Here is a 23,059-nt window from a genome sequence, read left to right on the forward strand (position 1 = left end):
CTACTCTATGTTAAAATGTAAATGTTCTTTTAGATCCATTGAAATATGCCTAATAAAATATATTGATTTTTACTACCACTATTCCTGTTATATGTTGTATTATAAGAGTACATTTATTCCTATAATATGTATATCTATAGTATTAAATAAATATTTTCAACATAATATTCATTGTGGGTAAGAAAGATATTCCTTGGGGTGAGCTATATTTACAGAGAAAAACTCATGAACCAAATCTAAAGTAGATCACTATGAATACTCTGTAGTTAAAATGTCACTGATGTAAGTTTCATATGAAAGATAATTTTTTTGTGAATATTGACTATTCATGACTATTCATGTCGACATCTAATTAATGTTGAATGTGTGACAGTTTGGAACACTTTTAAGTTTGTGAAAACAATTTTAAATGAATATTTTATTTCCTAAATTTTGCATTTGTATCATTTATCAATGCTATTAATTTTGTATTTTTCTGAATTTCATTTATAATTTTAAGCATTTGATAATCTATTTTCACAAGTGGAAAAATATTTTTAATTCATTCTGATTTTAAAGTAAAGCTGTCTGCATTTCACATGGATAATTATACCAGTGATGATGACACAGATAATGACTTTGATACCCAGCTCATCATTCAACAGAGTTTACAGGATATTTACAAGACAGAAGCTACACAGCAGACATCTGAAAATGAGAGGTAATAGTTTCCTTATTATCAATAGCACTACTCTAATGCTGTGACAAAAATAGGAGGATCAGAATCCAAGGAGCTGTCATTTGAATATCTATAAGAAAGATGCCTGATCAGACAGTAAAATTTAGAAATAATTCAGAATTTATTTAGGCAATAAACAAAATAGTTGAAGGAAGTTAGCAGCAAATTTGGGTGAAGAGATGCAGGCTAGAAATCAAAAAGGAAAAATACATGAGGGTATGAAGGGCTAGAAAACTCTAAAGTATCCTATCTTTGGGGAGTTAAGGAAATGCATAATTCCAACCAAGAGACATAAATAGTTATCTTCATCCTTAGTGGATTAACTGTGTGGGATCCAGTCTTTACTCAAATCAAAAGGAGGAGTAATATAAACTAAAACTTGGGAGAGAGTAAACCTTTCTGAAGGGTGTGGATTCTGAGCTGTTATGATGTCAGAGGCTCACCCTGAATACGGGCAGCCTGCAACCAAGTGCACCTCATCAAATGTTCTCTGCGTGATGTGCAAGCTCAGCCTCCTGAGCAGCTACTATTTTTTTTCTGGGGTGTTAAAGGTGTTGTTTGGGATGGTGAACTTTATTTGCTTGCTAGAGGTAAAGCTGGATAAATGTGTTTTAGCCCCAAGAGATTTTGTAAGTAAATATAGAGATAATGAAGTACAGCAGACTTATATTTTTTAAGGAACAAACTCATGAAGTGATCACTGTGTGCCACACTGTTTTAAGTATTTCATAAATATTAATCCATTTAAATTCTAATTCTCATTACCTCTATACTTGGAGAGTACTATTATTAACCCTACTTAAAAATGAGGAGACTAAGCTACACAGAAGTTAAGTGACTTACCCAAGGGCCCAGAGCTGGTCAACAAAGAGGCAACCTGGCTTGAGAGGCTATGCTCTTTAACATGCTGCTTCTACACTTTTGTGTTAACTTTAGAATAATAATTAAAATAATCTTTAATTAGTTAAGGTTTTATAAGAAATTGGGTTTATAGGCTCATTAAATTTGTGGTTCAAAATTTTAAGTTCATAACTGAGTAATTATGTTGAAGTTATGATTTTAGGTTGAAAGGCATGATGAGTATGCAAACAAATTGAAATGTTCAACAAATGTTCAAACAAATTGAAGATCAATTTTATTTATTGTTATAAGAATGATATGATACTTAGACTTACTGATTTAGTCAGGGATTTGAAGGAATTAGGAAACGTGAATATACTTATGACAGGTGGAAAAATGCACCCAGAAAACTCCCATGAGTTATTGGAAAAAGATGCCCATGTCCCAATCCCCAGAATTGTGACTATGTAACCTTGTGTGGCAATGGAGAATTAAGGATGAAGATTGCATTAAGGTTGTTAATCAGTTATCATTAAGATAGGATTATCCAGAGGACCCAATGTAATTACAGTGGTCCTTAAAATGGAAGAGAGAAGCAGAAGTGAGAGAACTTGAGAGAAGGCAGTGTAGAAGCATGTGGCTTAACACTGATGGCTTTGAAGATGGGGGAAGGGGCCCATGACCCAAGAAATGTGGGAGGTATGTAGAAGCTTGAAAGAAATGGATTCTCCTTTAGGGGCCCTGGAAGGAATGCTCTCCTGACACCACCTTTCTTAACCCAGTGAGACCCATTTTGTACTTCTGAAATGCAGAACTACAAGATAATAAGTGTGTTATTTTTAAGCCACTGAATGTGTAATAATATCTTTTAACAGGCATAGAAAACTAAAACGTTAAATCTGTAAGTTTTAAATGTTCAGGAGAATTTAACTGACCAAATTTTAAGTAGGACAGACTGCCTGAGGAAATTTATTCTCTTCAATTTGTGTGCAAAGAATAATCAAAGAGGACGGGAAGATTACAATTCTATTTACTAGATTTAAAGATAGCATTCATAAATTGAAGTTTAAAACTTTGTTTTTAAATTTTTTAAATAAAAAGTTGCGGATAGTATTTTCTGATACAAAATCTGACCATGAATATTTTTAAAACTTACATCATGATTTACTACCTTTTAAAATAATTTTTCACTGACTCAAAAATGAGAGTTCATCCCTAATTAACTACCATTGTCTTGACTCTTTCCTCTTTTTCTAATATAAAATGCCTGTTTTTAAATTACATATGTTTATTTTTTTCTATGTAGCTTGCATCCCTTGAGTGCTGACTATAAGAAGATAGTTGAAACAATAAAGACAGTTAAGTACTCTTCCTATTCTATCCTTTTCAACTGTGGTAAGATGAGATGGTGACAACTGGCAGCATTTTCCCTTGAAGTTCAAGAAGCCTAGAAGCAGATTCTCCCACATGCTGAACACCGGGCATTCACAGCTCATTGTCAAGAGTCTGATGTAACCTTTCTGGGAGAAAATAATTATTTTTTCTGTAAAAAATATTTTTTTATTCCTTTTAGATAAATATGCAGGAGTGAAATGACTGGTGTCCCAGTTATCAACTTCATATATCACTCTATTCTTTGGAATTTTCTGTACCTCTCACTATCCAAGTTCTGGGAGAAAATAATTTAACACAACTTACTAAAGATTTCCTAAGCTCCTGTGAACAGACCTTTTTTCTGTGACAGGAAGATGGGTATTCACAGTGCAGATGGTATGGAATGCTAGATGAAAGGCTTATTTCTTATTTGTCCTATGCACTGACCTTGAAGGTGCAATTCAGAAGTAGCATGCTGCCTTGTATGTGTGCAAAATGTGAATCTCTTCTCATTTGACTTGTTAATAGGTGAGGAAGAAACACTGTCACAATTGGCCAAGTACTCTTCTGCTTTTGATGAAGCAGATGGGATAGGCTGGCTTCCTTTGCACAAGGCTGCAGTACAATTAAATAAGAACATTTTGGAAATAACCCTGAAAGGTAAACTCTCTTTTTAACTCTTCTAAATGCTTCTGAGAATAAATTTAAATTTTATTTCTATATCATCACCTGTGTGGTCTAATGGTTTTATTTCAGCTTCAAAACCCAGTGTATGGGAGCAAACTACCCATGATGGTGAAACACCACTTTTTTTGGCTGTCAGCAATTGCCGTTTAGAAAATGCCAGTTTTCTTCTTCTCAATGGCTGCAATCCAAATCCCAAGAATTTTGAAGGCAGTTCTCCTCTTCTCACAGGTAAACACATTGTCTGCAGAAGATTTTATGGCTTTGAATCTCCTCCATGCCCAAGGTTTCAAAGTGAGCGATTTGCCCATAGTTGCAACACTGTCACTCTGGCCCCAACTGACCAGACATGTGTACCTGACCCTCAAGAAGTTTCCCACAGAATAATGTCTAAGTGTGTATAATCTCTGATGTAAAATCTCCACCAAATTGGGAGTAGCTCATTTTGCATGATGTCTTAAATGAATTTGCATGATCATTTTGCATGATGTCTTAAATGAACCAGTTAATTCTGGTTTAATAATTGTAACAGGGGCGCAGAGTTAGAAAAAGCAGCCCAGCACTGGGCAAGGATAGCAGAATGAGTAAAGTAGCTAATTTCGCTCCCTCTTGAGTCTTCTCTAAAACTCTAATTAACTAATTGTTTTAAAGGAGTAAGATACAAAAGAATGGAAAGAGCACTAGGGTAAACAACAGCATGATTTTTAAAGACCATATGGGATGAGTAGTAAGGGACAAGAAAGTCAAATTTTATATTGATAGTGGGGAAAATCAAGAACCAGCATGATTGTCAAAAAAAGTTGACATTATTGGTAATAACAATAGTTACCTCACAGGCAGCTGAAATAAGTTAATTGGTTGGAAACTACTAAGAAGCAAGTAAATCCTAGACCGCTTCTTCCACTCTATCCTACTGAACTCCTCTCACCCCAGCAGAATTCTGGAGGGTTGTTGTCTGGATAGTTTAAAACAGGCTTACTGGACTGGGGGATATTAGACTAGTGCAAGTATACTGTATTAAAAACACTGACAGAATTAAGCAAACATAGACTAAAGCCTCCCAGACCTCCTCCGTCACCAGCCTCCTAGAAAGCTAGCAGCTAGAACTTTACCCTCCAGGAGGAGGCTTCTCTAGAGAAATTAATTAGCAGGAGAAGAACTAAACATAGAGAAATTGGGGGTTCTCCAACAAATGACCTAGGCACATCAACCTATTAGAATTTCCAATCAGTTTTTTCAGTCCTCAAAGTCCTCAACTCTTAATCTGAGCAGACAGCCTAGGACATTTGAGGAAAGTCTTCAACAAAGAAAGATAAGCAACTTGGAAGAAAAAGGTTACTTAGCTAAAATAAACTGTAAGGGAAATTATCATTAATTTCTTTAAAGAAATTAATAATATAACAAGATATTACCCAAAAAAATCAAAGAGCAAAACAAAATGTTCTTGGAAATTAAAACTAATAGCAGAAATAAAAATTGCAAAACAAATGCTGGAAGACAAAGTTAAGAGACCTTCAGAAAAGGAAGATAAGAAATGCAAAATAGGAAAGATAAAGAAATAAGAAAGCTAAAAAGATGATTCAAGAGAAGCATGTGAATAACAGGAATGCTAGAGAACAAGATGGAGCAGTATTTCATCAAAGAAATAAGTCAGAGCATTTCTGGCGTGAAAGAACATGTGTTTCTCGAAAGAAAGTGTAAGTTCAATGAACTGAAAAAGATCCAATACCCTTGGCACTCTATACATCCATTCTTAGAGCAGTTAGAGCACTTTCTACCACACATTACAAAAGGTTATGAGCAAAATTCACACTGATTTAGTGCTCTGGCACCCAACAAAATACCGCACAGTCAATGCCAATAATAGCAATGGATAGGGAGGAGGGAAAATTTAGGTGTTTTAGGATCTTGAGGACTAAAGATTATCAACCAAATGTGAATTACAGCATAAATACAGGAAAGTCAATTAATAGTAAATTTTGGTTAACAAAATATGAGATTAAAAGTCATTTCCTAATTATTGCAGGTTTTATATTTTTCATCATTTAAGGCAGGTACAATTCTAGAACTGTACTAGAACTGTACTTAAGCTCCCATTTTTTTTTTTTGAGAAAATAAAGATGATAAATGAAAATTTCCTATTTATGTTTTTTAGCCACAGTGAATAGACAATGAATAATTGGTCATGGCTTACCAAAAGAAAGTAAATTACCTATTGATGTAAAACACTATTAATAGTTGATATGTCTCATTTTACAATCTTTCCTAGACACAAAATGCCTCCACATGGGGGCAGGGAGGGTTAAGAAGATCTCTTTGGTAAGTCTGAGGGAGACTAGTTCATAAGATACTCTGGTTTTAACCCTGTTGAACATAACATCTGCCTCACTTCTGATTTCCCAGCTGTTAGCCATGACTCTTATGACATGGCTGCCTTGCTGATCAGCCACGGGGCAGATGTCAACCTGCGGTGTGCCAATGAGAGGACAGCTCTCCACGAAGCAGCCAAATTGGGCAGACTAGACATGGTAAAACTCCTGCTGGTTTCTGGGGCACATCCTGACCCACAGAGCTCCTACGGATTCACTCCTCTTGCTCTTGCAGCCCAAAGTGGACATACGGAAGTCATGGAAATACTACTACAGAAAGGCATGTTCTGTACAGTCAGCACACTACCGAGGGATAACATAATCCAAGTGCTCCCCTCTGCATGGAGTGCTTTGATATATAACCTAATATTTTATGTAATATAAATGTTTGATTAATGTCTTAATGTTGCCTACTAAAAAGCCTAAAATAGTAAGAGATTGAATTCCTATCTGGTGTGAAATAATTTCCTTATACTTACTAGGATACATGTTATTCTTATACTTAATGTTCCCTAACCATACCAAAAGAATGGTAAGTATATTTGTGTTGTTCTTTTCTAGATTCATGGAATTTAAAACCCTGTAACATCCCTCCACATGTTGTCTCTGCTAAAGCTAAGTCATGAGGAAATCCAATCTTAGGAAATTCTTCCTGATTTCTTCTGAGTCCCAGTTCTTCCCTTCTAGTAATAATCAAAACTCTGAGAGAAAGGGAAAGCAATTTGTATTTACTGAGCACTACCTAAGGATCAGGCATTAGGTTACCTATGCTGAATCAAGGAATCTTGTAAACACTAAACCCCGTGTAGGCATTATCCTCATTTTATACTTGAGGAAAGTGAGAGTCTGAGATGGTGCTAGTTGCAGGACGTCCCCTAAAACATACCTTCTTCTGCTATCAATGCTGTAGCTGTGGCCATTTCAGATCCTGATTTAACTGGCAGAGACCCTGTCTCAAATAACTTTGACATTTGCCAATTTATTGTCTTTGAGGAGATTCCCATTACTGATGATGTCAGATTAAACCATGTAGTACATGAAACTTTTTTGCAAAGAAACAAACTTTTACCAAAATTTAATAATGTTCTAATACTACAATTATCTTCTTTAGTGTTCTCCCATTTGTGTGCAGAAGTCATTTCTTTAACAACCATGGCCCTGGCTGCAGGGGCTCTTATCTTTATAAACCACCTTAGGTTTTCTTAGACCTACCTAAATCATACAAGGAAGACAAGTTTCCAATGGTCATAAAACATTTTAAAATAAAATGCTTTAAATTACTAATAACAGATATGTCTAAAGTCATTAACTGCCAAAACAAAAGTAAACACTGGATCCTTCATATTTGAAGAAAAAGTAATCTTTGGTGTAGACCACTGATTAAAATATAAAGAGGGAAGGCCATAAACTTTAAATCCTTAAGCCTTCAAAGAAATCACATTGGTTGACCTCAGTGGGGTGAGTGAGCATTTCCCTTAGGTAATCCTCTTACAAAGTAATTTGCATAAAGTAAGATAGTAAATGGCAGACCAAGATTCATCTGATTCCAAATCATATTCCTTTACCACCCTGCATGGCCCAAGTAGTAACATAGCAGCAAAGAAATAGGCCCTGGTCAGACTCACCTGCACACAATCCCCAACATCCTTGCTTACTAGCTGTTTGTCTCCAGAGAAGTTATTTGGCCTCAAGGAGTCTGTCTGTCTTAAAAATGAAAATATTAGCATCTAAAATTTCACTATTGTAAATATAGAAATTATGCACATAAAAAAACCACTGCATAATGACCCCTCATTTCAAGGTACTTAGACATTTCTTAATGCACACTAAGAATAGGGTTATAGGGCAACAACTATACTCTGATGACTATGGAATCTGTACTAAAGTCACTACATCTTTTTCTGTGAACATGAATGTGCCCAGAACATCCCTCTTTTAGTCTACTCAAATGCTATTCTTTCTCCAAAGAACTACCTTCTCTATCTTTCACCTCTCCGCTCTCCTCTGTCTTGAGATTTTCTAGAGGACATTTTGTCTATTCCTATACTCATTTTGCCTATACCTGTACTAATTTCAGTGAAAAACAATTAGTGTCTTACTATGAATAGCTCCTTAGACCAAGTTAAAACAGAACAAAGGTCCTTTCCACCAGAACATCATCATTAGATTGTATGGTGACATAGTTCAACAGGATTGTTAGCACCAACCTATATAGATAAGTGTATTGTGAGCTAAGAGGGCTTTTGTAAGCGCACCTGGAAATGAAACCATCTTGTATAAAAGTTTTTTCTCCTGGAAGTTTCAAGCTCCAAATAACTTTTTACTCTAAAAGTCAACCTATTAACGTAAAGAGACCACTTGCATCATTTTCCCCTCCCCAACTAGATTAAAACTGCCTAAGATAGGAGGTATGTATTTTATTTATTTGGTTCTTAGTGCTTTGCTAAAATGGCTACTTAATAACTGGTTTTTGCTGATGGTGATATATTAAGAATGCTTAAACTATACAGTGAAAAAAATTTATAACAAGATTCTTTCTTTTAGGAGCCAATGCTCTTGGTCAAGCCTCTGATTCATCTTCCATCTTACTTGAAGCTGCAAGAGGAGGAAATCCAGACTCTGTGACTCTGTTACTAGCGTATGGAGCTGATGCCAACATCCCCAAGAATTCAGGCTACCTACCTATTCATGTGGCAGCTGACAGAGGCCACTTGTTGTAAGTCAAATTACATTGCTGCAAATAATAGAGATGGTAAAGCTACCTTTTTTTTTGTTGGCCCGGTCCTCTGGAAAAGTGTATATTCTTCATTTCTGATGCTATAACTCCAACACCACTTTTGAAAATAAACTCTTGACCAGCTAGAAAATAGTACAATCAACATGCTTTGTAGCCACTAAAGAGACATAAAACTATCATGAGGTCCTTAGTAAATGTGGGAACCTTCAGATCTCAACTAATTGGGTTAATTCTGAGTTGTATAATCTAGACAGTAGTTTCATTTAACTTTACTGCGTATTTCAGCTTCGGGTACAGAAATTATGCTTTTTTCCAGTTGAGGATCCTAAATAACACCTGATAATAATACCAGCCAGTGTGAGCGTAAAATAGTCACAAACGGTTCATGCTGCATCTCACTAAACACTTTTTAAATGTGCTTTGAACTTCTTTCTCAGAGCTCTGAGGATTTTAATTCCAATTACGGATTTTGCTGCCATTAAGCGAAGTGGCATCAGTCCAGTTCACTGTGCAGCAGCAGGAGCACACCCTCAATGCCTGGAACTTCTCATCCAGGCTGGGTTTGATGTGAATTTCATGCTAGATCAGAGAATTCGCAAACACTATGATGACCACAGGAAGTCAGCTTTGTACTTTGCTGTTTCAAATGCTGACCTCTCTTCAGTCAAGCTGCTTCTAAATGCTGGAGCTCTGCCTAATCAAGACCCAGTTAACTGCCTCCAGATAGCTCTAAGGATGGGCAACTATGAACTGATAAGTATGCTGCTACGCCATGGGGCCAACGTCAATTACTTCTGCAGAGTCAACCCTTTACATTTCCCATCAGCACTGCAATACTCTCTGAAAGATGAAGTCATGCTCAGGATGCTGTTGAATTACGGGTATGACACAGAGCGATGCTTTGACTGTCCTCATGGAGACAAAGTTCATCCGCTCTATACTGTTGAAGGTTGGACATCTACAGTTATCAAAGATACTATGGTGAGTCCACAGTATTGGTATATCACATTACTGGTGCTTTACTGGTGCTTTTATTATTGGTGGTCCCAAGTCATTTCTCTCCAGAAGTTCACAGCTGGAAAGATTGCAATAAATACATAAGATAAACACAGAAAATAGAAAGATGTAAGAAGTACAGAAATAGTTAAGAGGAAAAAGTGATTTAACACAACCTACAAAGTTTCACAAATGAAACCAATGTCTGAGCAATATTTTGAAGAATATAGTCTATACAACAGTTATGTTTTTAAATGCATTCTCTAAGATGCTTCTGGGTTCCTGATACCCATACTTCTATGTTCTTTACCTTTTAGCTCTAACATGATCGATTTCCTTTGGTCACCTTTTTGATGAGAAAAGAATTATAATAGTTGGCCACACCTTCCTTGAGACATTTTTCTCTTGGTTTTTATCATACCAATCTATTTTCATCTACCTAATCAGATACCTCTATTTTTCCCAACTTGAACTTTCCCTGGCAGTTATTGGGCAGTCTGAAGTGTTACCTCCTCAAAGAGGCCTTTCCCTGTCTACCTTATTGAAAATAGTTCTCTTCCTTAATCATTCTCCTATTGATGCTGTTCATTTCTTTTATAATACTTAATACTATCTAAAGCTCTTTTTAATCTTTTACTATGTGCCTTCTGTACAAACACAGGAATGTAAGTTCTTGTTCATTTTCCCTAGCTTATGGATACCTGTGTTTAGCAAACTGTAGGTGCTCTACAAATACTTGAATCACAATTATTTATTAAAACCTGAAAATAGAAATGGTGGAGAAAGCACTTTGAATCAATTCTGAAAAGTGAAACATAAAATATTTTACTATGATGATTTTTAGGTTATGATTAAATTTATGATTTTAGGTTATGAATTTTAGGCTATGCAAGAGTTAAAGTGTAGGCATATTTCATCTTATATTACTTCCTGACTTTGTATATAAAATTACTTGACTTCTTACATGAGCATCACCTAAGAGCATGAGGCAGAAACAATCTACTTAGAGGCAGAAACAATCATTTCCTTCAAATATCAGGGGAGGAGATAATGGATGATAGAAAACCCAATATAATAGTGTCTTTAATAAGATGGCTTATTTTGCTCTCATCTCACTGGGTAGAACCTTGTCAGGAGGCCCACATTTAAGTACAAGTGAAGCTGGAAAGGCAATCCTTATTCCAGAAAACTATGTGGCCAATTAAAGGATGATAACAGGTATATAACTAAGTCTCTTTCACACCCTCATTATATTATACAGTTCTGCAGACACAGTATTTTTCACATGCTGAAAGCTAAGAAATATTTTCTTGCTGAAAGTCTTGGAGACTTGAAACCTTGCTTCCTAACTCTGAGGCCAGTGCTCTTTTGATCACGATGCTAAATCATACTTAATCCTTTACATTCATAGTCCTGATTTTCTTCCTCAGTTCTGTGAAGTAATAACTTTGTCATGGCTGCAACATCTCTCTGGAAAGGTTGTCCGAGTGATGCTTGATTATGTTGATCAAGTTCGAATCTGCTCAAAGTTGAAAGCTGTGCTCCAAAAACAGGGGCTCTGGTCAGAAATCCACTTCATCTTGAGTAAGTATCGCTCGTAGATTGTTCTTACCAAAAATACTAATTGTATTCTTACTTATTTTATAGAACATCCTCCTCTTCTTGAAAGTTTAGTCTAAAGAAACCAAGAAAAATACTATTCCTATCTAAGAAATATTACTGTATAAACTACACTTTATGTGTACTTATTACCACTTCCCAGTAGGTTACTACTTCTTATTAATATATAGGTAATAATTTTCTGATTCTATGGAACACTGAAGATATAGGAATTAAAAGCTATATAATGGCAGTACAAACAGGAGTGAGATAAAGCTAAAATCTAGGCCTGCAGAAGATAAAATGATCCTACAAAAACAAATTCTTTCCTGGTAGCACCTAAGTCAAACTAAAAAAGAATTTCTTTCATCTAGTTTTCCCCTGGGTAATGATACTTAGTTTTTAGCCTGACCCTGAGAGGCAGGACAGGGAGTTTTACGTGTAGATTTAAGGAATTTAGATGCACAGGCCACACCCGCAACTGATATTAGTATTTGGATTCTAGATGTGCCTTTGAGTCCTTATCTACAAGAAGAGTTGTGATAAGAAGTGAAAAGCTGTTTCTCTACCAAATTTTCCATTTAGTCACAGTAAATGAAAATTTTGGTGGCTTAAACATAAAATGTTATCTATGATCTTAACCCTAAGATCACTTAAAAAATGAAGCATTCTTTTTTTTTTCCTTTTGGATAACCTATCGGTTTCTTTCACTTTAGCAAACCCTCGCTCCTTAAAACATTTGTGTCGCTTAAAGATCCGGAAGTGTATGGGACGTTTACATTTGCGCTGCCCTGTCTTCCTGTCATTTCTTCCATTACCCAATCGTCTAAAAGCATATGTACTTTACCAAGAATATGACCTGTATGAACAAGGAATTCTCATGGGAACTTGGTAATAAGATTATTCTGGATAAGAAGGTAATAACTCTACTGCTTTTATTTCTTAAAATTTGACTTATCATATATGATTCATATTTCTAACTTTACCTAGTAACTGAAACCCCAATGTATTTTATGTTCTTTAAAGTCACCCTAAATGGAACAGCTTCTCATAGGTGACAGTAAAAATTCCAATTAACTGAAAGATATCAGTTCTAACTCTGTATTGACCTGACATTAGGTATACAAATCAACATTTCTACATTCTCAAAATAGATGCCACCTTTATTAATCAAAATCATTCTCAATAGTAATCAATCTCATAGAGAACATATAAAATGTCTTGGTGATTGTATAGAATGAAATACTGAACACAGTAAATAACCCAGAAGCTAGCTGTTCTTGCATCACAGTCCCAAGGCCAGCATTGTATCTCTTTACTTGCAGAGTCCGGTACTGCAATATGGGGTAATTCAGTTAACTGAAATAGAAATCAACTGTAATTTCGTCATTAGTGGGAAACGTGTCCCTTTCCACAAAACGCTAGCATAGGTTAATGTGATCACTGGTATAGAAATTAATAGTGTTTTCAAATGACATATGATTTATGTACCAAACCTAGTCTGCTACCGGATACACAGGAGAGCTTGCTGATGGAAGCAATTATAGTATGTTACTTCAAATTTTTATTTGTATATATTCTATGCTGGATGTAAGTACAAGTTTCTCTATATGGAAAGAAAGGAAAAAAACTGAGAAGACATTCATTCAGCAACATCTGTGCAGCAATTTAGACAGCACATCAACAGAGAGAAAAGCGAGGTAGGATGAGAGTCCATTTTTACCACAGACCCAGTTAGTTATAGTCTTGATATCTATATGTTTAGTCTTAGCATATACTTTTTAACCATAATTTAGAACATCTTAGGGAAAATGAAGTTATAGGATTTCTTTCTGATGTAGCAATTCATAGCTATACAGACTATTTCAGTAAACATAAACTTAAAATTATTATTAATGATTGTTTATACACAGAAATTTGTAAAACTAGCTAGCATGAATAGTTTTTAATTAAATTGTGGTATCTGTTTATAAGTGAATTGTGGGTAATATGTATGTCAATATACCTATATCTAGGATATACATACATTTGTTATATAATTCTAAAATTAATTTCATCCGCTCTCTGGAACTTATAAAAGTATACACATTTTATAAAATTCAAAATGAATTAGGACAAAAATTCCCAGAGGAAAAGAACTTGGTAAATGCTATAGTAAACTATATATAGCACATGGGATGAATATGCATTATTGTTAAAACTACAGGCTCAAACTCCTTAAACTGGTGTACACAATAAACTGCCCCTTTAAATTATAGGAATTTCTTTGCATAAGACCAAACATAGAATAGGTTGTTTATATAGTCAAACATAGAACATATTGTCTATAATATGTTTAAGGTAATTATTGAAAAATCTCTATTTTTCTAAAAGAAAAAAACAAGTCACTAGTGATAAAGCAGTGTTAGTTTCCAATAAGTGACAATTTCCTTCCCATTTTAACTGTTATGAAATTGTAAAGCATAATTATAGTATCATAACAGATTAGGAAAAAGTCCAATTGCTTTATAAGCATTGTTTGAAATTACTTGGAGAAAGAAAATTTAGTATATCAAATATTTCATAAAAAAAGACTATACAAAAATCATGGACTTTATTATACATTAAAAATCTCCTAACAGCATTATTTCCTGAAGCATTGTTAGAGAACACTTATTTTGACAGATGAAAAAGTAAGTTCTCCACCCCAACATGTACACCACTATCATAAAAATTTGAATTCTTCAAATCCAATTCTAAAGGGGAATTTAGTATTAATTGTATAATGCATGATTAATTAGTATCAGTGAAATAAGAATTAATTCAATTACATTACAAAATCACCAAATATACAAAGCAGTTTTACACATTAATTATAACTTAACCCCCAATTCTCATATTAACTAAATTACATATGAATGCAGCCACAGGAGATTTGGTTAGAAAGTATAATATAGTTCCAGTTTCCAAGCATTAGGTATTAATTAATGTAGAAGAACAAAATTTCATGAAGAGTAAGCCAAACTTGTTAAAAATAAAATGAAGGCCTTACTTGCTACAAATAAGAGTGCTGAATATTTAAAGTAGAGTCTGAATGCCAGAAAGTTATCAAAAACAATGTTAACATTTTCATTTTATTATTCAGGTGACAGAGGTTTTGCAATATTTTCTTAGGGTCTATCAGCATGTATAATAAAACTAAAATACTTGTAATTCTTAGGTATAACTCAGTTTTTAAAATTAACTCAGATGCCTTTATATGTTGCATAGAATGCTATGTATACCCTACTATCCTTTCCCAAGCATAAAATAACATAAACTTATCACCCTCACATATGGAGCCTGAAAATTCTACTGAAATTAAATATGAAGTAATCTTGTAGACATGATAAAACTAGACTAGTTCTGGGACCTCTGTTAAAGGTAACAATTTCAGTCCTTTGTTAGCAAATATTCAAAACTTCAAAATTTTAAAAGAAGAGAACAGTTTTTTTTCTATTGACTTCATTACCATAATCACAAAAGTACTTGCTCACACATGGTAGCACAGTGCATAGCAGAATTACATACTCAGTTTCTTTCCCTTTAAAGAATCAATTTTGTTCATTTCTAAAAACCATTCAATTTGAATCTGAGAAATATATCCCAAAATCTAACTCAATCACCATCAAAGCATCCCAGAGCTAGAAGGGATTTTAAAGGATAACAAAGACAAGTTTTAACATTATGCAGAAACCCCTGGGCAGCCTTCTTTAAACAAAAAGAAGTTTATTTAAGGTGATCTCTTCAGTAATGGATAGTTAATATAGTTCTATAATAACAGAAGTAATGGAATCACCTAAAATTGTTAAACCCACACAAGACTTCTACTTGGTATTGGAATGCACTTTTAGGCTGACCTATGGATATGGGTGTGGAAACGCCTATCAAAACGATTTAAAGAGAACTGTAAGTCTGTCCAGCATCCCTAAATATGCCAGTACCCTTCACTTGCCTACACTGACTCAGAGTACTATCAAAGAACAGTACTAACAGTACTTCACTACCACACAAAGCACCAATCTAGTAAAACTGCTTCCTAAATTCTTATAAGGTGACAATTTTCATCAGAACTGAGGTAACAACTTAATAGTATAAACAAAAGATTTAATGAAACTTAAAGTTTACTCTGAAAGTTTCTAACTCTCAAAAAGGTCTTAAAAAAGCAGAACTTGCCATGATTAGTCAAGTACTGACCACAAAAGAAATTTCAGCCTCTATAAAAGGAATGATATACTAACTATTCTGCAAGCATTCCCTTTCGTAAGGACAAAACAAACTTTTTTTTTTTTTCAGAAAAAAAAATTTCTATTTTCTATTTTTACTACATGTTTCATAATATAAGGCTTCATATTAATGATTATCAAGTAATCATTATTCCCACTTGGCACATGGATAAAAAGAATATCATGATTCTATATATAATTATTTATCTCATTCCTACAGAAAACAGTATACAAACAGTATGAGGCAGCCACACAATATTGTGAGAAATAAAACAAATGCTGTTTCTAGTTCAGAATTAAGAAGAAAAAACTGTATGTCAAAGGAAAAAATTTTTCCTTTTAAAATTAGTATTAGTGGCTAATCTCTTTTTAATGTATGACTAAAATATTTTACTCAATATATTTAATTTTCATATACTTTCACATGTGAAACACAGGAACATAATTTCTATCAGCAATGTTAAAAATATGAAGAAAGAAAAAAATCAATTTTTGACACAGAAGTAGACAGTAGAGAAATATCACTTTACCCTTGGCAACAAGCTAAAATCTTCCTTCCTAGGTCAGTTCTTCTATAACAAGCATTTAATTTCTCTTAAATCTTTCATGGAATTAGACCTTTTACTCATTTGAAGATACAGTATTTACAGTGATTAGTGCAAATTATTCTGTTATTATCAGATACTTGCTTTCATGGATATAAAGAAGTGATCAGTATTTTATCAAAACATGGGATTATGAAAATATTGGGAGTATCAGTCTGAAATTTAAAAGATTATATTTTCTAAACTAAACTCTGGAAATTTTTACTTCAAGCTGGAAACATAATTGCTTAGAACTTTTTTGAAATGTCACTTGATTTTCAATAAAAATTATTTCACACAATGCAGAAAATACAATGATTATCCTGTAACAATATCTTTACATGTTAAATCCTAATGTAAAATGTATTTGAGAGAAAAAAAAAATCCCTTTTATTAAGTTCCAAAATCTTATTTTAACCATTACTGCTCTGCAGCAATAATTCAAGTCCCAACCTGAGAACTAAGAATATGATAATAGAATACCAAGCACTGTATCAATCTTGAACTGAAGACACTTAAGCATCTTTCCTGAAGACACTTAAGCTTCTTTGCTACTGGCATCAGGTGTAGAACATCAGAAAAATGTGAGCGATCCAAGAAAGTGCCCTGAAGTCAACAGTACCACCTATCACAATTTGAAACCTTAAGTCTAAAATCTCTATTTTATAAAAGTTCTATTGCACATTTAATATTGTTAAAATATTTGCAAACTTGTAGAATTCTCTGTATAAAGGATTCTGAACTTGTTCAACTGAAAGTTTCCTCAGCCATCAAAATGATTCTAGTGAAAGAGAAAGGAAGCATAACCATGAATTACCTGAAGTTGAATAAATGATTTCTTATTGGTCATAGCCAATTACAACGCAAGATAAGTTCACAATTAAAGGAAAAAAAAAGAAAGCCAGTGTGTAATTCCTTAGCAGTCTATATCAGGAAGATGAACAGGTTTCTTTTAGACATGTGTAATTTGATGTTACTGCATAGTATATTATTTTTAAGGAAAAAATAATGCAAACCTAAGTCATCAAGGTCAATCTTACTTTAAAAAATTGAAGCTAAAACAAACAAACTTTAGTCTCCTTCTTGATATTTCAACATAGTTGTTACCTTGTGCCATTTCACCACAGAAATTGTCAACAAATTCCAAGGGGGAAAATATTAACCAAATTGCAAGAAGTTTATGCTTCTGACTCTCTCTTCTTTCCTTCTTCCCCCAAATCACTCTCTTCTGACTGGCTGCTGCTAAGGATAACAAACTGCCCCTCGCTACTGGCTTGATTTGGTCTACTGGAAGCAGCTATCAACCGACTTTGCTCTTCTAAGTCCTAGTGGAAAAGACAGAAAAGAAACTAAGTTAACTGTTGGAAATAAAATAGAAAGCTGTGCAGTTAAAATACATCCTTGAGAGCTACTTCGGTGCTTCTGTCATATATGTGTATGTGTCAGATATATGCATGCATGTTCTGGCAACTTACTGAAAAGAAAGGCTACAACAACAAATCCAACAAAGTGAATTCTGGTGCCATTCTTGAAGAATCTTATGAAAGCCAACACTTTCCTCATTTCCATTTGTATGACAAAAACCATATTCATCACTTGTCTTTCAGTATACACTGCAGTAAAAGACTCACAATGAAACTACTCCACATCCCTTTCCACCCTCTAGCCCCCTTTCTCCATCTTGTCAAGTCAGCTGTCACCTTCCCTCAGCCTAACCTATCAAGGAAGCCTTGAAATGCTCTATCCATACATCCAATCCATTGCCAATTGTTGCTAATCTGTTCTCATTAAATATCTATAGTTATCTATTCTTTTCTGTTGCTGCTTGCTAATGCCACAACGTTTAATACCTCTTAAAATCCCATGGATCACCTATGTGCATTCCTCAGATTTTATGCTGAAATTTGTCTAGCTTAAAATTCTCCTGTTCAATGGACAATGGTTTGACGCACCTAGTAATATTTTTTCATTTATAGATACCTGTATCCCTAGAGCACAACACAGCTCTGAGCAATGGCAGTTAAGTCTACATAGCTTCACAAATGACCTGCTTTGAAGGAGACAACCTTCACTGGAATATGTAAATATAAAAGTTCTAGTATATTTACCAAACAGCAAGTCATACTACCTGTCAGTATAACTATATGCAAATAACATCAGAAGAGAGATGATGTTTTTCTGCTATGCTATGATTCATTTGGTTATGAAGTGACTGAGCAAGCAGAAACAGACCTTCAGTTGGAAATTCAAATCTGAAACTCACAGTGCTGAATTTAAAAAATTCTTCATAAACATCACATGAAGGTCCAGACATTAGGATTACATACCTTTTCAATTTGTTTCTGTTTACTGAGTTCTTTCTGTTGCTTTTCTTTTACTCTCTCTATTTCTTTTTGTTTTTCTGATGCCCTACGATCCTGAAGAACAGATAAATAAAAAATCACTTTCAATTTTAGAGTTTTCAAATATTATTTTTGCAACCCTTTCAAATTATTTTTTATATTTATATGAGAAAGCACACACACACATACAAATACATTGTTACCCCTTCATCCAAATTCTTTAGGCTGTATCAGCAATAGCATTCACTTTTAAACTTGCTGAATGAAATTATTTACTTCTAATATGAAAGATCTTGTATTACTTTATTTTACAATCTTCGATAATTAAGTTTCTTGGATTCTTACCAGTTCTGCATGCAAAGCTATCTGTTTTGCCAGTCCAACAGAATCACAAATCTAAAAAGGGAAGAAGCAGGAAAAATACAAGAAGTTTTCACGTCAAAGTAAAAATATCAAGTATCCAAATGGCTGATGGAATTGTTTTATAACTCATTGTATTACACTGCTTCAAACAAAAGCTGATTCAAGAATATTCCAGCCAACCCTCAGAGACCAATGCTGACCACCTGTGACAGAAAAGATGAGGATACCCAATACTAGGCATGAGTGGAGGGTGAGTGGGGGAGAGATATCCACCAGGGTAGAACTGGAGTTGATACCTGTGCCAGGGGAGGTTGGGTGGAGTGACCTGCTGTGGGTCTAACTGTGGGAGAGTTGGGCAAGACTGCTGGGGTGAACAAGGCAGACATGGCCCCAGTGAAGAACACAAAGCTCAGAGAGGTGTGGCTGATACCCCCACCCAAATCCACTGGGATCAGCAGATACAGAAACCCAGATGATACAGAGACCCAGATGATACAGATGATGCACTGGGAAGCTGCACTGAAAGCAAAGAATGTATGTCTGCAAAGAAGACACACAGATGGGTAACAGACACATGAAAAAACACTCATTGTTCTTACCATCAGGGAAATGTAAATCAAAATCGCATATAATCTCACACCTGGGAGACTTGCCCATATCAAAAAGACCAGTGACAAAAAGGGCTGGTGAGGATGTGGGAAAAAAACAACCCTCTTATACATTTGGTGGAAATGTAGACTGGTCCAAGCCCTATGGGGAAAAGTATGGCGATTTCTGAAAATATTAAATATAGATCTACCATACAACCTAGCAATTCCACTCCTAAGTAGCTCCCTGAAGAGTATGAAAATACTAATTTGAAGGTCTGTACACACACCTATGTTTACTGCAACACTATTTACAACAGCCAAGCTATGGAAACAACTTAAGTGCCCAAGACAGATGAGTGAGTCTAGAAGATGTGATATTTATACACAATGAAATACTACTCCGTTATTAAAGATAAACTCTTGCCATTTGCAAACAACATGGATGGAACTGGAAAGGATTATGTTGAGTGAAGTCAGTCAGAAAGAGAGAGACAAATACATCTGTCACTTATATGTGGAATATAGAGAAACAAAGGGTCAAATAAAGCCAAACTAATAACAAACCCTAGAAATCTGTAGAACTGAGGCTACCAGTTGAGTGAGCTCAACTGACTATGGTTATGCACTATGGGTGCTATGGTGGTGGGTGTAGTGTGATAACATGTGATGGGGGAGATCCTATACCTAAAACAAACAATGTTATAAACCGATGTTACCCTAATTTAAAAAAAGGAATGTTGTTCCAGCCCCCAAAACCAAGCCTTTGTGTATTTTCTTCATAGGTTATGAGTTTCCACTGCCAGTTACCTCTTCACGTGACCCATTTCCTGTTATGTCAAACTCATTACTGAGATAGTAAGGTCTGCAATAAATGAAGCAATCAGCTGCTGCTAACTGTATTCAACTGAAGACATCTGAAAACAGCTGTTTATGGGAATATGTTACATTCCCAGGACAAATTGAGACCAGAAGATTGCACTAGCTATCAGTGGTCAAGAAGATATAGGTCTTTTAGAGTTGGAAGGCCCAACCCATCAGCACAGTTTACTCTAGAGCAATAGGCTTTGGTCAAGAAACACAGATGGATGAGGCAAAGTTTAGAGTTTTTTTCCCAGAACTCTTAAGAATTTTGACTATAGAAAGTATTTCACAACAGAAATGCATTTTGAAAAGTCATGTACCTTTTCCCCCTCATTGTTTGATTCAAATATATAGCAGACTGATGACAGATTACTTTCACTTCTTCCTCCTGAAGTCTGAAGAACAAATCCAAAAAGTCTTTTATTTTCCTGGTGTGTAGCATACAGAACTACACTAGGTAATGGAAACTGACAAAGAAAACATCAGAAGCAAATATGAGATTATTTAGGTCACTACAATAACATTACTATATATAACAAACTCATGTGCTAAATTATAAAAAATAGCAAAAGAAAATATTAATTTTTTTCTTAAGAGAATAATACCAACAAATAAATGTTGTTACTTTTGTTGGGATTGCCACATGGAATAAGACGTTGTTGAATACTAAATTTGTTGTATTAGTTATTTTACAAATTTGATAACAAAACAGTCCATTTTATTAAATGATTAAATACGAACACATTCTTGCAGCTATTTCAAAATAAATAAATATAAAATAAGCTCAATCATATTCACCTTTTAAGTCTTACTGTTAGTTTCTTTAGTGTATGACATATGTTCCCTAGCTAAGATATAAACAACTTATTACATCAGACTGCAATGATGCTTTAAGTTACATGGAATATTTAACTTTTTTAAAGAGATGGGTATAGACTTAGTTATAACAGCCTAAATACCAATCGTAATTGATATTACCATGTTTGAATATACAAGGTCAGGATTATTACAAAAATGAAAGATGTACATATGCAGAGAGTCTTAAAGCTTTTAACACGTACAACTTACCGTCAGCCTTGTAACTTGAGTCTGTGGATCAATTAACCTATAATAAATAATAAAAATTTGGGAAACAAATTTTAATTAGGCTGAAATTATGTAAATAATTTTTCCTATGGTTTTTTTGAGAGCAGATACTACTTACTTTAAACAATCACAAGTGACTAATAAATGTGATTCTGTCATACGAAAGATGTTATGGATAGCCCGAGCAGCTAAGATTTGGCGCATCGTTTCATAAACAACATCTGGATTGTCATCTGATTTTACCTCCATAGAACCAAGGAATCGGACAATAAATAACTGATGAAGAATAGAATCTACAACAGAACAAGGGACATTAAGTATTTTAAATTATAAATTATAAAATGCACTTCTCTGTTGATACTTTCTACAGAAAAGTTTTAAATCAGCAGTATTAAGAAAGAATTCCTAACTAGAGTTCATGTTAGTGGAAAATTAAAGTTTTGAATTCAAATAGCAAAAGGTTATGCTTCAACAACGGGAGGTTCTGAGTAAAGAGAACGCCACATACTATTCTTATAGCTCTTCTATAGGCTTGAAATTAAACAAAACAAATAGTAGCAAAATAAAGAACAAGTTATGCTCAGTACCAAAAGGAACTTCAGTTATTAGAAAAAGTTTGAAGGATATCTTATGCGTCCAGAATAAGATTATCATGTCACAAGTATGACAGTCCAATTATGTGTGACTAACAAAATCTTAAATCCAATTAAATTTTGGCAGCTTTAAATGTACTATGAGTAAAAAGAAAAATTATGAAATAAAAATAAACATTAAAAAAGCATAGATCAGAACAAATGTGAACAAAGGATTCACAGTTTAGTGAGAATTTCTAAATATAAAAATACTATGCATGTTTTTTACCTTCAGTTTCAGATTTTGTACCTCCTCCAGATTCTCCAAAGGGATTTGTACGCCTGAAAAGTTTTTTAAAAATGATGAGCCAATGGTTAGTTACCATGAGCCACATGGAAGGAATCTCAAATCACAGAAACAAAAGTTAAAAGTCAAGTCTCACAAACCATTGTTTTTTGAAAAGGCTCTAAAATTAAAGGAATTCAGAATTAAATTTTTTTAAAGCTAAATTACTTAACTCCCTGAATTGAGGAAGAAAACAAAGAGAAAATCCTGCATGTCTTCTCCAACTATTGAATTATGTCAGGAAATCAAAGTACAACATTGCTGAAGTACAAGGTATGTAAGAAATGACCCTTAGCTATACAAATGGAATCATAAACCTTACAGACAACAGTACCATATCCCTGTGATACCATTACTAACCTGCCTCCCTGGCCAGAGGCTTTTGCCTGGCCAGGCTGATCTTCAGACACAGGAGAAATGATATCAAATTGTATTGGGGTGTCTGGGGCAACAAGAGAGTCTAGAGAGAGGGCAGCCAAATTTGTAGATTCAGATCCTAAGGATCCCGAACTGCTGGTTCGAGCTGTCAGTGGCCGAGATTGTCTAAGCATAAAAGAAAACAAGGCATTGCATTTAGTTCTCCTTTGTAAATCAAACACAAACTATAAGAAAATACAATTTTAAGTCGATAAGAAGAGTAGAACAAATTTCAATAAACACAGTCCCACAAATCACAGCTACATAATTAACAATAGACTTCTTTCTTTTCAATTATTACATTCAGAAACATAAATCATCTCTCTCGTAACACTAG

General features: G+C 34.4%; 2 protein-coding genes across 2 annotated transcripts in view; one reads left to right on the forward strand and one right to left on the reverse strand.

Annotated features, from left to right (window-relative positions):
* Nucleotides 1-597: 597 nt before the first annotated feature.
* On the forward strand, nt 598-12,212 carry ASB14 (ankyrin repeat and SOCS box containing 14; the record flags this gene model as incomplete). Its single annotated transcript, XM_084247903.1, is given in 8 exon segments — nt 598-700; nt 3,461-3,592; nt 3,689-3,847; nt 6,020-6,273; nt 8,532-8,701; nt 9,160-9,703; nt 11,149-11,302; nt 12,034-12,212. Coding segments are annotated over 8 exon segments (1,695 nt in total).
* Nucleotides 12,213-17,263: 5,051 nt separating this feature from the next.
* The window catches only part of APPL1 (adaptor protein, phosphotyrosine interacting with PH domain and leucine zipper 1), a gene marked incomplete at its 5' end in the record, with an annotated part of 29,612 nt that continues 23,816 nt past the window's right edge, over nt 17,264-23,059 (reverse strand). The window contains 8 exons of the mRNA XM_084246827.1: nt 17,264-17,470; nt 18,473-18,562; nt 18,833-18,883; nt 20,622-20,768; nt 21,370-21,406; nt 21,506-21,680; nt 22,249-22,301; nt 22,666-22,848. Coding sequence (XP_084102953.1) covers nt 17,324-17,470; nt 18,473-18,562; nt 18,833-18,883; nt 20,622-20,768; nt 21,370-21,406; nt 21,506-21,680; nt 22,249-22,301; nt 22,666-22,848 — 883 coding nt within the window. The 3' untranslated portion in view covers nt 17,264-17,323. The remainder of the gene's footprint in view (nt 17,471-18,472; nt 18,563-18,832; nt 18,884-20,621; nt 20,769-21,369; nt 21,407-21,505; nt 21,681-22,248; nt 22,302-22,665; nt 22,849-23,059) is intronic.

The sequence above is a fragment of the Talpa europaea genome (assembly GCF_964194135.1).
Source record: "Talpa europaea genome assembly, chromosome: 11".
NCBI classification, from domain to species: domain Eukaryota; kingdom Metazoa; phylum Chordata; class Mammalia; order Eulipotyphla; family Talpidae; genus Talpa; species Talpa europaea.